Raw genomic sequence first — 17,237 nt, 5'->3', positions numbered from 1 at the left:
GGCCGCTCTCCTGGGACCTCACCAAGCTACAATCACGGCATGAGTCCCCCCTCCTATGGACCGGCAGGGGTCATCCCGGTCCCCATCAAACCAGGGCAACAGACACCGAAGGCCCCAGCTATACCTTGCAGCCTGAACGACACGGCCAGTGGGCCACACAAGATGGCGTCCGCGGCTCAATGGCGGGAGCCCAAGCCAACCCAACAAGGCAGCCAAAGCACTCACCTAGAGGAGCAGTACACCGAGCGACTGAACAGGATCTTTCAAAAGTTCTGGGAGCGCTTGGAGCAACGCTGCGGGGCAAGAGCAGCCTGACCCGGTGGGAACAATGAGGAGGGACGAAGTGCGGAGCGGGGAGAGACATCCAACGGGTAATCCCCACAGAGCTGCTGTCTCTGACCACATCACACACCTTCCTGGGCCGAAGGCCCCCCGGAGAAAACCTCCATGGCACCAGTCACACCGCCGGAAGCCCAACCGTGAAAAATCACAGTGAGAGCACGCAAGCGTCCATATTTATTTATTTATTTATTATTGCCATTTATATAGCGCCAACAGATTCCGTAGCGCTTTACAATATTATGAGAGGGGGATTTAACTATAAATAGGACAATTACAAATAAACTTACAGGAACAATAGGTTGAAGAGGACCCTGCTCAAACGAGCTTACATTCTATAGGACATAGGAAAGCATTATGAATGCTTTCCTATGCGACCGGCTGAATGCGAGCGTGGCTCCTGCCGCGCATGCGCATTCAGCCGATGACGTCGCGAGGAAGAAGAGGAGGAGGAGGAAAGCTCCCCGCCCGGCGCTGGAGAAAGAGGTAAGTTTTACCCCTTCCTCCCCCCAGAGCCCAGCGGGAGTGGGTCCCTGAGGGTGGGGGCATCCTCAGGGCACTCTAGTGCCAGGAAAACGAGTATGTTTTCCTGGCACTAGAGTGGTCCTTTAATCATTATCACCGGGGGCAGCCTCTCGTTACGTTACTCGGAGCACTTAACCTGCTTTGCTGCAAGCCCAACACACCAATGGTATAGTTGCACCCTGACCTAGATAGCTGCTATGACCGTGTTATATGTGTTCACTCCACTATAATTGTATGTTCACTTGTATTATAGCACATAGCTCGAGCTCAGCTAGAGTAATGCCTGATTAGCCTGTCAACACCCTACAACTAGCCAATGCATAGCAGCTGACAGGTATTCTAACCTGCATTGTTACCTTACTCAAAAAAAAAAAAAAGAGAGCATGTATATCTGTAGAAATGTTATCTTTACCACCAATGAGCCTGACTTGCAAATATCACAACATGCCTTAGTCTCATCACATTTTACTTAGCATAGTTTTAATCACTGCGTGTTCTCTCAGTTAATTATTCACGCTTAGCCTAGGTTAATTAGCATGTTATAAGTTTAAAGGCAAAGCGCATACTCTATTCATGCTACGATATTGCATGGTTTACCTAGACAGGCATTTCTCCTGGTTATACTTTGTTTTTGCTATTCACACGACAAACAAAAGAAATGAGGCATCACTATTCAGGAAATGTAATTTCTCAATGCCAACGATGTACTACCCCTATATTGTAAACCGTTTTTAAGTTTCCCCCTCTTTATTTTGTATCCCATTTTGCATGCTTCAATAAAAGAAAGATTGACAAAAAAAAAATTAAAAATAGAAATGTACGAGAAACACTATCTCCTAAGTACAGCATAGTTATATCAATAAGAGCTGCTGCATGAAGACTGTTGTACAGATATGTGATTGGCGCACAGGTCTACTGAAATTCACTTTATACACTATGATAATATATTAAACTTGTCCTTTTTTCACAACATGGAAGCAAACCATTTAGATTTTTATCGGTGTTGAAGGGGATTACAGTGCCCAAACTGGGGTTCAGTGGTCTAGCTATGCAGGACAGCAGTGCCTGTGCGGTAGATGGAATTAGGCATATACTGTTAAAAGCGTCTAAAAGACAAGCACGTTGACCCAGGGTCAGTGCCTGCCCTCTCAGATGAGAAGATGTCAATGCAAGTTGTATGTGAGTGGGTGGGGGTCAGAGAATGTCCAAACATTTCTTACTGGGACATTCAAGCACACTTTGTAATAATTGTATTCTCAGGCTTTGGAAGGGGAAACTTTCCAGGTAGAGAAAAAGGGGCATAAGGACACAAAGTATGAAAATTTCACTTACAGGGTTTTGGAGATGCACGACTAAACTCTTGTATTTCAATGCCTGATAAAATATATTCCTGCACAAAAGAGTATTTTTTTATTTTTCTACAACATGGTTAAGCTGGCTTTACTAATCTGGATTTACAGAGATTGGTATATATTGTCTCCATAAGGGTGGATTAAAGGAACACGAAGAACCATAGCCAGTAGTGTGCTCCCTCCCAGGGTAAGTAGTCAAACCATTTACAAATGGTTTGCCATTTAAATAAGGACTGCCAGTAGAGCAGGACACATTTGAATGGAGCTTTCATTAGCTCACATGAGCTCAAACCTGTCGTGCAAGACCATATCACTGACAGTATCAGCTGATGCTCCCAGCCAATGAACTAAACCTGCATCGTTAGGCTAGTTCAGTGCAGAGAGCTTTTTGACTCTCCTGAAGGATGCGAATGACGCCATGGACCCCCAGTAAGCTTGGAGGCGACCTAAGGAAGAATGACACTATAAACACTACAGTGAACTGTAGTGGTTATGGTGCTTGGAGTGTTTTCTTAAGGAAATACTTAACAGTATTTCTTACTACCAATCTCTAGTTCACATTATTTATGTAAAAATCAGTACATGCTTGTCACAGAACAATATAACTAGCTATTTTAGGTGATTCTGCAAGTCAATGCATTCTTGTAGATCAGTTGAGATCCATATCATCTACCACTTTGTACACTACACAGCATGCAAGAATTTGTTCTTTCAAAACAGCTAAATCTGTAGTTTAACACTAGGATTACATAAACAGCAAAGCCAAACAAGAGGACCAGACAAACAATCCTGATGACCACTAAACCAATTAATCTACCATTAGATAAGCAACCCTCAGGTATGTCACTTACTGACTGAAAGTCAAACAGCTAGAAGGCCAGTAGTACAATGTGCACATTATAAACACGTTGTCATTGCTGCTACATAGCTTTACACCGAGTACAGTTAGAAATAAGTTTAAAAAAAAAAAAAGACCAATTTAACACAGCTTACAACTAGAAAGCAAACAGGCAACACAATCAGAACTTCCGTTGATACACCAGCTAACACTGAGAATCTTATACACAGTAGATACAATCCATATTTAAGTAAAACACACCTTTTATTGAGATGGTTTAAAAACAAAAATGGGACATAGCAGTGCAAAAGCTAAGAAAGCATATCCCAGGAAATAAGCCTAACTAGTTTAGTGCAACATGGCACACAGGCAACACAATACATGATGGTCAATGCACAAACCATTGAGCAATATCCCTTTCACTTACCTGCGGAGGCAGCTGGAGAGAAAAGTATTTCAGAGCCGACATTGGAGCACTGAGGAAGAAAAAGAGGAGAATGATTAGTGGACACAAACTACAATCCCTCAATTTTCATAGCAAATTAACAATGCAACACTGTCTAGTACAGCAATGGCCAATAGGTAGACCACCAGCTGCTATATAACATTACAGTAAAATCCACTTTCAGACTACGTGAGCTGCTAAATCCACATGCAACCTTAGTCTTCTCATTATAGAATATATCCTGAAGGGGGAAGCTACATTCAATAATAGCTCCTCAAACAGAAATCCAACTTTAAAATAAATGTATGAGCAGTTTATCACACGGGAGACTTATATCAGAGCATCCTGCAAGGAGTTGCAGGGCATTGCCTATATTGTATGAAGCAGCTATGATGGTTGCAGAATATGTTGGCACCCAATAAAGTATAATATTAATACTGAAAGCATTCCCTAAGCTACTGAAATCAGGTTAAAAAAAAAAAAAAAGAAGTTAGCACTGATGCCAGATATCTGTTTTTTAATCTGTTTTTTTTTTTTTTTTTAAACACCTAGTGGTGTCAAAGTTAATGAAGTTATGAATCACTGAGCCCTTACTCTTGATTTGTGTTACAACATTTTCAGCATTTTTGCAAAAACTAACCAAATCTCACTTGAACTAGTGAGTCTTCCCATATTTTAACACTTGCTGCAAGCTACTCTCTATTAGCTCCTAAGTTGTCTATTAATTACAAAATGCATCCAACTTGATTAAATTGTTACACCTAGACATGATAGTCTAACGAGGAAAGTTCCAGAGTGTACTAGGCCCGCCTAATACCAAACAGTATGCCACAGACTGCCATCCTAATCCAAATGGTTGCCCCAAAACACAAAACCATGCTTACATTTGGAAAGCATTAAACGTGCATGCAAGTAGAGGCGATGATAACTGGTGCAGCAATTTGCCACGCACACGCAATAGCCTCCCAATGCTTTCCTATGTTAAAACATTGGATTGGCTGAGATTGGCAATTTTGATGATGATCTCAGCCAATGAGGTAGATCCAGCCAAAGAGGTGGAATAAAGGTCAGTTTATAACCCTTTTAAACGGGGCAGGAGAGCTGACGCGCGCTTTCAACACTGCAGTGTCAAGAATATATTTGTATTCCCGACCTTATACTGTTCCTTTATGCACCCCATGTCAAGATTGTCAAGCATAGGAAAAATATTTATGACAAAGAACTCTCTACTTTATCTTATGTTTTAAAGTGAAATAGATCAGAAATGAAGAACGGATTCTGAAAGAGAAAGAGCAGCAGAAACAACAGGAGAAAGAAATTTGAGGTGGCAGACACACTTTAAGCAGATAATGACACAGGGACAAATAGGATGGCCAACTATCCAGGCAAAATTGGCAATTTGACTTAAATCTGTGATAGATAAATTGCTATCAGATGCATATATGATTCGACATGCAGACATGAGCTTAATAGGATAATGGCTATTGAGGGTAAAACGCACAAACAATGATCTATTCATGATAATAACTTGGCAATTCCATTCATAGCCATATACAACCAACATGCCTCGCTTTTATTTAAAAGTAAATTGTCAACGATGGAGGTGATTTTTTTGGGGATCCTACTGACCTTTGATACAACTATACTGTCTGAAAATTATTCATGGTCATGTTATACTTGACACACTTTTGTTTTGTTTTTCTTATGTTGTATTGTTAAATGCAAAAAAGTGAATGTGAATGCTTCATGTACACTCCTGACTCCATATCTGTTCCATGACAAACTTCCTGTAGCTGAAACTATGCTTGACACGTGTTGTGTTGTATTTAACACTCATAATAAAAGAAAAAAGAAAGAAAAAGATAATTGTGCGCTTACTGCTTTAAAACTTTTCCCAATTGCATTACCCAACCAGCATGTCTCCTCCATTGTCAATCCTGCCATTAACAGACAGGCAGCAGCTGCTGAGGTCTCATGCCTGCCTCTCCACCGCTTTTCCAAATTAACACCCTATCCTCACTGCATGGGAGCTGATTAATCAGAGGTGGCGTGGAGAAGCCCTTTCATGCAGAGCATCTGAGCAGAGAGCAATCACTCAGCTTTGAAACGCTCCAATACCATCCAAACGAAACTGTGCTTGTTAGAGCTAGAAGCAAGAAGACAGCACGGCAGCAAATATTCAAACCTCAGAGATGGCAGACAAAACGGCAGGAAGGATTGATTAAAATATATAGTATATATAGAATCCTGTAATTAGTGGCATTTCCTGACTTAAAATCTTAATATTACATGATCCTGAACAGATGATGGATGGTGTGCTCATACGTGCAAAGAAAAGAATGTAGAAATAATGATCATAAAATGCTGAAAAACTCATGGTCCTCATTTGTGACACAGAGGAGCAGCATCAAAACTATTGGTCATTATCTACCATATAATGCACAATAGTTGGTCTTTTTACGGCATTTTTAAATTGTATATATGTTTAATAAAACTAGATCTGAAATAAAATATTAGTTACTAAAGATCTAAAATTAGCGATTCTTCAGGTCTTATATCCAGACTTATATCAGGTGGCTTTATATGTAAATGATGGAGCCAAGGCATTTGGACAGAAAACAATTATTTGATGCCTCAACAAATCTAGATTTACTGTACAGTACTGTGGAATTTGTTGGCACTTTATAAAAATTATAAATAATACTCTACAGACAGGTGAGGGGGACCAAACCCCCCACCCCACCCCCCCCCCAAAAAAAACACGCATTCTCTGTAAAACATACTATTTTTCTACATTAGGCACTTTCGAAAAGGTTGAGGATCTCTTTCTTTGGGGACTATATGGTCCCAGGACATGCAATAAAGGATTTGTGAAGTGCAGGAGATGATCTGAAAGGAAGTTTGCAGGATCTGTTACAGAGGGGACACAGCCAGCATTGGCCGCTTTCCCGTGGCTTATCCAAAGTTCAGCTTACTTTGACATTATTATGGCTCCTGCCCTCTCTCGTTTTATGCATATAAGATTATCCCTTTCTTCCTTCTGTAAAATGTCACCAATTTAGTTTAGCCTGGGGGCCTATTCAAAGTTTTACCTCTAATACGGGGAAAGGCATTTTTCAAGCTGTTACCACTTAACTGTACTGATACAGTCACTCTGGAGACTCTATATTGTTTACACATCCTGCTCAGTGGAATAAAGCAGAGCTGCCAGAAGTCTGCCGGAGCTGTGAAGGAGACATTTGCTCTCCGTTTTATGAGATTTCCTCAATTTGTGGCTGTCTCAATGGTCGTAAAAACAGCTGTAAATCAAAAGAGCTCCACAAAATTGCAATAACAAGCACAGAACTGCACTGCGTGGCACATTTGTGCAGGCAGGAGGAGGTGGAAGGCACTGACTGATTTAATACCAGGTGTGAGATATTCTTGGCAGCCCTTTGGAGGTAACCCTGTGTTTGTGATGGATGTGCATGGATAAGTTCACACTAGCACCAGTAGGATGGGAATTCCATGTCACCAACACACAAATTCCCAAAACAGCAATTTTATTACGAGACTAGACATAGGCTTGTAGAAAGTCGTTATTGGGGGCTAAAACATTGCGGTTGGGTTCCTAATAAAATTGCAGTTTGGGAACTCGTGTGCGCCGGGTCCCTTTTGCTTACTTCACACCTATTTTTTGGAGTGAAATCCATTACCGTAGAGCCCTGTGTTTCCTGCCTCCATACCCATTTGGTGAGTGCCATCTCCATTGTTCTTTACGTAACATAAAATAGTGTCGTTCCCTCATCTCAGTCTCCCACCCACCTTCCACGTAAGGTACTGCTCCAACTGGCTGGGTAAGAATTAAGCTTAGAAAAATAACTGGTAAAGACATAACACTGTTTAAAGCATTAACATGAGCTCGACTGTACGTCAAAACACCATTATGATATTAAGCAGTCCTTTTGGCCAAGTACTGAATGTGTTTAACAGATGCTGAGAAAATGTGGCTGAAAGATTTTATTAAAGCTAAAACACAGCAGACTATTTAAAAAAAAAAAAAAAAAAAAAATTGTTTAAAAAAAAAAAGCGTTCCAGAAGATCAGATCATTTTCTAATTGCTTAATCTTTGTTTTCTTGTTTACATGTCTGCACTTTCTATTAAGATGCACTCTTGAGAGTCATTCATGTTACGTGATACAATGTATGAGAAAACAGCCTCTAATGTGCTTATGGGGCGTTGCATATAGGACACAGTCCCGCATGGTTTGCATGCTGTGGGAACATGTGTTTACACAAGCAGAACAGATGAGGTGAATATGAGTTTTAATTGCAGGAGAAAGGAGAGAAATGTCCGTACATACACAAGTTGACAGCTTATTTAGAGAATAGCAAAATTCTAAACTCTAAATTTGAGTTGTAAACAATAAACGTTCCACATGAACTGAAAAATATGGCCACACATTTTGTAAATCTTAGGCTAAACTAGCCTGAATGGAAAAATTCTCTAATAAATCATTTCCCAGCATGGCGGCGATTTTGGCCTAACATTTGACAATCCCAAGTCAGTTCTGCACTATTCACAGTTTTTTAGATAAAACCTTTTTATAATTTTACATTAAGTGGAATTAAAGCGGCAATGTCACTTCTGACAGATGACAATAAGTAGAGATTGAGGCAGCTCAGGTCACCACATCTTATCATTTACCTTGTGAATGCCGAAATACACTAGTAACTTGAGTTTCAAGAAGTTTAAACCAGAATCTGAAGACAGGGCCAACGAGGAACATAGTTTAGAGAAGAGATGTGTTCACATATGTATATCTACATTTCCCCTACACACCAGGCTTCCATCATGAAAGTGGCCATTCCTTGGATTGTGGGTTTTTACAAAAAAAGTCCCAGTTCAGCTTTAATGCTTGAATATAGTTTACAAAGAACTTAGTAAATCATGACTTAATTTGGATTTTTAAAAACAAGAAATAGCATCTGATCATGATTAACCAACCTTAGGAGATAGAGTCCATACCTCATACTTCTAAACCAAGTCGTTCACAAATAGCTTGGATGTTGAACAGATAAATATGGTAAACCATTTAGCTAGGTCAAAACAAAACAGCTTTGTTTTTTTTACCAACACTGTCTGTTCTGAGAGAATTCTACTACCTTTGTATTAACACTAATTTTCCTCATTAAAGCATATACAGCAACAGGTCACAGTGTCATCATTGCTCAAATCAAATTTAGAGTTAACCAAATCACTAGATTCTCAATGCACACTGTCTACAGACCATGCCGCTTGCCTGGAAGGTGGTCATGTTTTTATAGGCAGTTTACAGAGTTACATCCAATACAGATGGCTCTGTTCCTCTCCTCACAGTGTTTGTTTCTTTCCTACGCAGGAAGTGAATTCACATCAGAGTGAATGCCAGTGCCAATGCACCTGTGACAATAACGGCACCGGACGGACGGCTGCCTTAGCCTTTCAAGCTGCCAAGACCAGTGTTATACTTGCTTGGAGCAGATGTAACGGCTCATGTGAAAAGAACAGTGTGGTAGTTTATTGCTGGCCAATACGTGAAGCAGGAGGTGAGGGGAAACAGAAGCTTTTTTTTTTTTTTAATGGTATTGCGGTAGCAAATTCCATTTTTGTAGACACATATACGGTGGGCATGGAACATAGGGAGTATCATTCTATCCAACGCTATGCATTAAAAGCAAATGTACAGCAAGACGTTTGGCAGGAATTTTATGCTCCAACATCAAACCCACATAATAGAAGACAAGAAGTAGTGTGATTCAACACTTTCATTTAATTAGTATGATATGAGAATAGACCGCAACAGTGATAGCCAAAACAAACATGGAAATAAAATGTTGAATGTGGAAAAATATGTAAAGGAAATTTAAAGTTGTAAGCAAATTTCACTACTACTATCCTTGCTGGTCCTCCTCTACCATGCTTTTGGTAAGAGAAAGGTTTGAAGAAATTGCATTTAGTTTTCTCCCTTAAACGACCACTATAGGCACCCAGACCATTTCAGCTGAATGAAACTGCTATGTTTACACGGAGGGTTAATCCAGACTCTAGTGGCTGTCTCACTGACAGCCACTAGAGGCCACTTTCGCGATTCTCACTGTGAAATTCACAGTGAGAACCACTGGACGTCCATAGGAAAGCAGTGAGCAATGCTTTCCTATGGGCGGTTTGAATGCGCGCACGGCTCTTGCCGTGCATGCGCATCCGGCGCTGACATCGGCAGGAGAAGAAGAGTTCCCCAGCGCCGAGGGAGCCCGGTGCTACAGAAAGGTAAGTGGCTGAAGGGAGGGATCCTAATGACCCTATAGTGCCAGAAAAACGAGTTTGTTTTCCTGGCACTATAGTGGTCCTTTAACCAGGAAATACCTCCATTTATACGATTTCCGTAGCCTGGAAACTCAAATTAACCAACAAACACCAAGTGTGTTGCTCTTGTAAGGGGAGGTTGAGGGGTCCACCAATGTATTGCTTTTTGATCGTAGAACTCTAATCAATGGCAAATCATTAAGCAAAAAATTAAAAAGGAAAGTCAGAAAACCAGATTATTTTGGCATAGTACAGAGAATGCAACAAAAAGGGAACAAATGTATAAAGTTTTACACGTTTAAAAAAAATAAAGGCAAATGCGTACAAAACTGGCGCATACAGGAAAGCAAGAACGACGGTATTTATGCAACTTCTATCAGGCTACAAACAAATGCCCATTATTAATAGTTTACTGAAGCAGGGCCAGGGCAGGGACGATGGAAAAGGTCACTATAGTTTGAAAATAAACATAATGGGTCATTGTCAAAAAAGGTTAAAGTATGTAGTAGAATAATCTGTAATTCCTCTTACGGATTAAGAATAGTTAAAGGAACACTATAGGGTCAGGAACACAAACATGTATTCTTGACCCTATAGTGTTAAAAAAACCATCTAGCCCCCCTGCCTCCCCAAATATAGCAAAATCTTACTTGTATTCAAGCCTGAAGCTGTACCTCTGCATGTCGTTTGCCTCAGAACAGCAAGCGGTCTGCTGTCATCATCAGAAGTGGTGGCCTAATCCAATCACAGTGCTTCTCCATAGGATTGGCTGAGACTGACAAGGAGGCAGATCAGGGGCAGAGACAGCACAATTCAAACACAGCCCTGTCCAATCAGCATCTCCTCATAGAGATGAATTGAATCAATTAATCTCTATGAGGAAAGTTCAGTGTCTGCATGCAGAGGGAGAAGACACTGAATGTTTGGATGCATTTTAGGCAGCCATGACCCAGGATGGATCTCTAACAGCCATCTGAGGAGTGGTCAGTGAAGTTATCACTAGGCTGTAATGTAAACACTGCATTTTCTCTGAAAAGACAGTGTTTACAGCAAAAAGCCTGATGGCGATGATTATACTCACCCGAACACATTCAATAAGCTGTAGTTGTTCTGGTGACTATAGTGCCCCTTTAAAATGTCCATGAATACAAAGTTTATAATTTAGCTTTAAATATGAAAGATAATTAAAGCTTCATTTCGGTGGATGTAGAATACAAAAATATTTGTATTTATGAAGGAAAGAGAAACACACACACCTCCTTGTCTCATTATAACATTATATAGAGAGGAATTTGAGTTTAACCATTTCCGTGCTAAAACTAGGTCACATATGCTGTATATTGTACTAGCTAACAGTAATGCTGTCTGAGGGATGGATTTAATCCAGGAAGCAGGGTCCCAAGGCGCTCTCTCTATCACACTGTGCATCTGTTTCCTAGAACTGCTGTCTATGTCCCAAGGGGCTCAGAGTGACACAGTGCAGCAGCCTGTTAATAATCACGGTCCTGAGGGCAGTGCTCACACCTCCCCGTAAACCGGATTAATGCACCAAGGCTTACAACGTACATAACTTATGCATGTGTAGAACCCCACATATCCTTGGATGGATTTGCATAAACGTAAATAAAAAAAGATAAGCACGCTGGATTAAGCAGTTGAAACCTTTGTTATTCACAAGCACATACATTTTGCATATAAAATATGTAAAGTACAAAATGTTTCAAGGGTGTTTTGAATGGATTAAGCAAGACATATTTCTAAGTCTGATTACGAATTTTTTAATAATTATTATTTGTGAGCATTCAGTGGTCTTTCCTTGCTGGAAAAAAAATATTTTATTATTTATATAGCGTCAGCAAATTCCATAGCACTGTACAATGGGTGGACTAAGAGACATGTAATTGTAACCAGACAAAAGGGTTGAGGGCCCTGCTCAATGTACAGCGCTACAGAATTTGCTGGCGCTATGTAAACAATAAAATAATAAAAATAACAATGAGCTTAAATGCTAGAGTGAGTGGGGTATAGTGACACAAAGGGTATAAGTACAAGTAATGAAATAGGTTGCTAGAAAAGTAATCCCTGAGAATTTAGCAGGTTATTTTTGACAGTCGCAGGAGAGGAGTCATGGGCTTAACCCCCTAGAGTGACCAGACCACTTTTCAATTTTCTTCCTATTAAAGACCAGGGCTGTTTTTACATTTCTGCAGTGTTTGTGTTTAGCTGTAATTTTCCTCTTACTCATTTACTGTACCCACACATATTCTATGGTTTTTCTCGCCATTAAATGGTCTTTCTAAAGATACCATTATTTTCATCATATCATATAATTTACTATAAAAACAATTACAAAAAATGAAAAAAAAAATTTGCCCAGCGTTTGTAACTAAGTGGCTACTACAAAAGACTGGACATACCCCATTTTTAATGCACTGGGTTGTCTACATTTGAAAATAGTATGCCATGATCGGGTTAATTCACATTCATGGGCTACCATATGGTCTCAAAAGGCAAAATAGACCCAGCAAACCAATCTGGCAAACTGTAATAGGCAAGCCCTATATTGACCCTGTAACTTCAAAAACACCATAAAACCTGTACATGGGGGGTATTGTTCTACTCAGGAGACTTTGTGGAGCACAAATATTAGGGTTTCAAAGAGAACACCTAGGCAGCGAGCCTGCGAGGTAGAGGTGATGGTGGCGCCGCTGACTTGGAGGGAGAGACACGGGAGTAGCAACACTTGAGGGAGGAAAGACCAGTAGCAACATTTGAGTTCTGTTTAGGACAGGTTGAGTTTAAGGAAGTGGGCAGCCATGCAGCTGGAAATTGCAAAGAGGCATTCAGAGACACAATTCAACATGGGCGGAGAGAGATCAGGAGAGGACAGCCAAAGGTACTGATGAGTTTACCAAGGGAGGCAGTATAGATAGAGAACAGTAGGGGACCAAGGACAGAACCTAGGGGACATCAACAGAGAGGGTTGGGGAGAAGAGGCAGAGCCAGAGAAAGAAACACTGAAAAAGCGCTGGGAGAGGTAGGAGAAGCACCAGGAGAGAGCAGTATCTCATAGACCGAGATTACGGAGAATGAGAAGAAGCTATTGATGAACAACAGTGTCAAAGGCAGCAGAAAGATCAAGGAGAATTGGGATAGAGTAATGGCCACGAGATTTAGCAGCGAATAAATCATTGGATACTTTGGTCACAGCTGTTTCAACAGAGTGACGAGCACGGAAGTCTGTCAATCTCGCATACACAACTCTCTCAAGGATCTTGGAGGCAACTGGCAGTAGCGAGATAGGACGGTAGTTGGATGGGGAGTTGGGGTCATGGTTGAGCTTTATCAGAATCGGCGTTATGGTTGCATGCTTGAAATCTGATCACCCTACTCAATTAATAGCGCGTCCACTCCCACAATTAGGGATTGGGTTAGGTAGTCATGTTAAAGTAGACCTTGTTACAGTTTCATTTTTAAAAAATACAATTATTCATTATCTAGTTTGCATAGTATTTTTTCCCATTTACTATCGACATAATCCTCCCCAATAGCAGGCTATGTCAAATAAATGCAAAGACACAGTGACAATGACCATAATAAACAATATTATAAATAGGTAGGAGAATACTGTGCTGACTAAAGGGCTAACAAAGCTGCTGGGGAATATGGCAGCAACATGAACAGTACTTCTATAGGCAACAACCACAAAGAATGATCAATTTCCTAGGTATAAAAGTCGGTTTTGTCTTGTGTGTTTAAGTTAAATATTAAAAAAAAAACTATATAAGCTTGGCAGAATCAAATAACAGTATATCATGAGAGTTGAGCCTGAAAATAAAAGATTTTCAAATTCAAAAAGATGAACTTTCTTATGCACAAAAAAAAATGATCTATTACTTTTTGGGTAATAAATAAATATAATTTGCAAAGAACACTGTATTCCATTCCTATTACAGCAAGATACATTAGGGAACTGTAATAAGCTGAATGGGATAATAGAGGCCAGATTCATGTTTAGCATAATGGTGGAGTGATGAGCTTGCGCCATTCCACCGACCACATGATAAACTCAGAAGGAACAAAAATTTAAAAATTCAACACGGTCATATAAGGATGCATAATAGATACTACCAGCCCGTTAACATGGATCAAATGACTGTACCAGTGTTAAAATGGTTAAATAATGAATGTGCAAGGAGGAAAGGAGTGTGGAGTGCAGGGAAATCATATCAAGGAATCCCACTGGGTTAGAAAATTAGGTTCTCAATTTTCTTTCAGCTTCAGAAGAAAGAATAAAATCTTACATAATGTAACTGCCTCGCTGCTGGATGTGCTGAGATTGGGGAAGCAGGATCCTACCCAAGCTAAGATTTAAAAATTAGCTGTCCTATTTTCCAAACACAGAGGAGAGGTTAGAAGAGTCGGATAAGCAACAGTCCAAGAGACATCATAATAGAGAATCCAAATGTATGATGTCTTTCTTTTGTCTACAAGCACAAGTTGACTAGACACTGGGGTGTGTACCAGTTTCCTTTACTTTTCAAGTGTTTAGGTTGTCACCTTTTGTGAGTGCACATTCTAATGAAATGTGCTGCTCATGCAAAATCAGAGTTAAAACCTGCAGTTGTTGTACTAGAAAATATACTAGAAACAAATAGACACTTGGACTAAATGCTTCATTTAGAACTATACAAGCTCATGCTATTGAACATTTTCAAAAACAGGTAGAAAAAAAACCCCCCAAAAAACCCCAAAAAGACAGGAGGCCTGATTTTTTTTTTTTTTCTACCTGTGATTTATTAAACATTGCTCCCGATGGGAAACAATTATCGTTTCAATCAGGAGAGTTTGACAGGTTTTAAAAAGAACATTGTATACATGACATGTAAACATTTGTTTGTCTCTAATGGTAAATGTTAGTAACCTTTTGATCTCACCACCACTTTAATAAACTAGCAGGATTAAGTTAGAATTCCATTATGGAAGTATCAGAACAAGCTCAAGAGGAAAACCAGAGATTTTTACATTTGTCAAGTGCCCCACCAATTTGATTTTTTCATAACCTCTTCTGAATACAGATTTATTGGTTAAAAAAAAATGCCTACAAGTCTTTTCTATGCCAAATCAGTATTCATCATCTACTCTTGCCTTACCAAACATGTAGTGATCAGTAGTAGTGTGTACAGTGACCAAACTAGTACTACATAATGATTATGGCTGATCTAATCAATACAAAACACTAAAATCTCCAAGAATTACTAAATCTGGAAAGAAACTGACATGAGTATATCTGAATGGAATTTAGAATAATTAAATCTGGCATGAATAAAAAAATTGTGGCAGGCTTATGCAATGTATGACCATATAACGTAATTAAACCCCCATAATTTTTTGCCTAGATTAGGTGTTTAAAAAAAACCAAAAAAAAAACCAACAATCGGTCAGCACCAAAGTTGCTGTTTAGTATATAAGGGAGTGCGCTGGATTTTCATATTATACTAGAAATTTAAACTAGAAATTAAAGCAAACACCAGTAAGTGCAAAATATAAACTTCCTCACATATCTTTTTGTCTGGTTATAAAACCAGAAATCCCTGTGCATATTTAGACTAAAGGTTTTTTTTTGTTTCACTCCAAGTGCCATTAGGGTATAAACCCACCTCTAGTGTAGTGGGCCCTACACTAACAATTCACCTTGCTTCCTTCAGCTTCAGGCAAAAAAATAAAAAAAAAATCTATAATAAGACAGAAAGGGGTATTTTTCTAAACCCCTACATACATATTAACCCTTAATAGGGAACACATGGGCTGGGAGGCAGCATTGTAACATGGCTGTATAATACAAAAGCAAATAGAAACACACAAAAATAAGTACTGCACTCAAACTCCCACAACTCCTGGGCAGCTGCAATGACCATAGTACACATCAGCCCAAATACACACAAGAAAAGAGTTACCTGTGCACTACCCCAAATCCCTCTTTTCTTTGATTTTTATTGTATGTATCGGGGCTGATGTATACTATGGTCATTGCTGCTGACCAGGAGTAGTGGGAATCTGAGCGCAGGACTTATTTTTGTGTATTTGGTTATACAGCCTCTGTTGTATTCATTTAAATACACTGCTCATCGGTTTTGACGACCCTGTATTTGTTTGGCAGATTTATAATCAGTGTTGTTGGCATTTAAGAGGTTGAATCCATGGTACCATGGAATGAATTTCAAATATTAGCACTTTACTCTTCAATATGTAAGCCCATAATAACAAAAAAAATTAGGAGATAAAGGACTGAAACAGCCCTCCTAGTATAATGGCTGCCTCTCCACTAGAAAGGGAATGATAATCAAATGTTCATCATTCTTTGCCAGGAAGAAACATCTCCTCCCCCCAAACACACAATCAGCCAGAGAAATGCACTGCTCAGGAACACAATCAATACAGGAACTCTCTGTTATTGCGGTTGCAAGCTTGAGATTTTCAGAAGGAGGATAAAAACACCCTCTGAGATGAAAGAATAGAATATGGGGCTAATCTCTCTGATTCCGCTCTGCATGGTGGCTACTTTTGACAGGAGTAGATTGCTGCATGCTGGGACAAGAGCACTGTCAAATGCCCTCTGTCCCCATAGGGGACCGATGCCATGCTGAAACTATGAATGGCTGCATCAGCTCAAGCGTGTAAAGTGGTCCTAGATCCTGCTGGGAACATAGGAAAAGGGGTTTGAAGCAGGATGTGTGCCCAGGACAGAATTACGGGGGAGCCATGCAGACAGGAAACAGCTCTTGCATCTAGTGCAAGGTACACAGCTGGCCCCAAGTAATGTCCAGTGTCACTATTACATTAAAACATGCACACAAATGAATGTGCACGATTTTAATCAAATAAAAGGAGTGTATGCAAATATACACATACCCAAGGTTATACAGCATTTATCCACAAGTACACATATTCAAGGGTGCAAGGAGAAACCCTCAAACAATTATCATTGTAAGGTAATGTATTTTCCCTTTGCCAGATACACTTTGACCATGATTGTTTACATGTTATTTGTGCTGTACAAGGGATGTCAAGATGCTTGTCATGTCAATGGAATCAGTGATGCAGACCCCCAGTACATCTTTTTCGTACCAGCTTAATGTTAATCTGTGTTCTCAGCACAGGACATAGTCACTCCAGTGGGTTTCATTAATTGGGTATGTTTATATGCCAGGTAGCCTGGCACACAGTAAGTCTCTCCCAGAATCACCGAAAATATATAAACCTCAGTAGGCTGGCACACAGGGAGATGTTATGTAGCCCTGCAGGTGATGGCCCTCATGTGAGAAAGGAACAAAGAACACCTGATTTCGGATTCAAAATAACAGACGTGAAGTAATGCAAAGTACAATAATGGTGGGACTCTGCACTATTCCG

General features: G+C 39.9%; 1 protein-coding gene across 11 annotated transcripts in view; it reads right to left on the bottom strand.

Moving 5' to 3' along the window:
* Nucleotides 1-17,237, bottom strand: part of FBRSL1 (fibrosin like 1) — a 505,865-nt gene that overhangs the window by 34,616 nt on the left and 454,012 nt on the right. For all 11 annotated transcript variants that reach the window (XM_063454406.1, XM_063454397.1, XM_063454402.1 and 8 more), the window contains one exon: nucleotides 3,482-3,530. In XM_063454406.1, coding sequence (XP_063310476.1) covers nucleotides 3,482-3,530 — 49 coding nt within the window. The remainder of the gene's footprint in view (nucleotides 1-3,481; nucleotides 3,531-17,237) is intronic.

This window comes from Pelobates fuscus, chromosome 5 (assembly GCF_036172605.1).
Source record: "Pelobates fuscus isolate aPelFus1 chromosome 5, aPelFus1.pri, whole genome shotgun sequence".
Taxonomy (NCBI): domain Eukaryota; kingdom Metazoa; phylum Chordata; class Amphibia; order Anura; family Pelobatidae; genus Pelobates; species Pelobates fuscus.
This window is presented reverse-complemented; position numbering and strand designations above follow the sequence as displayed.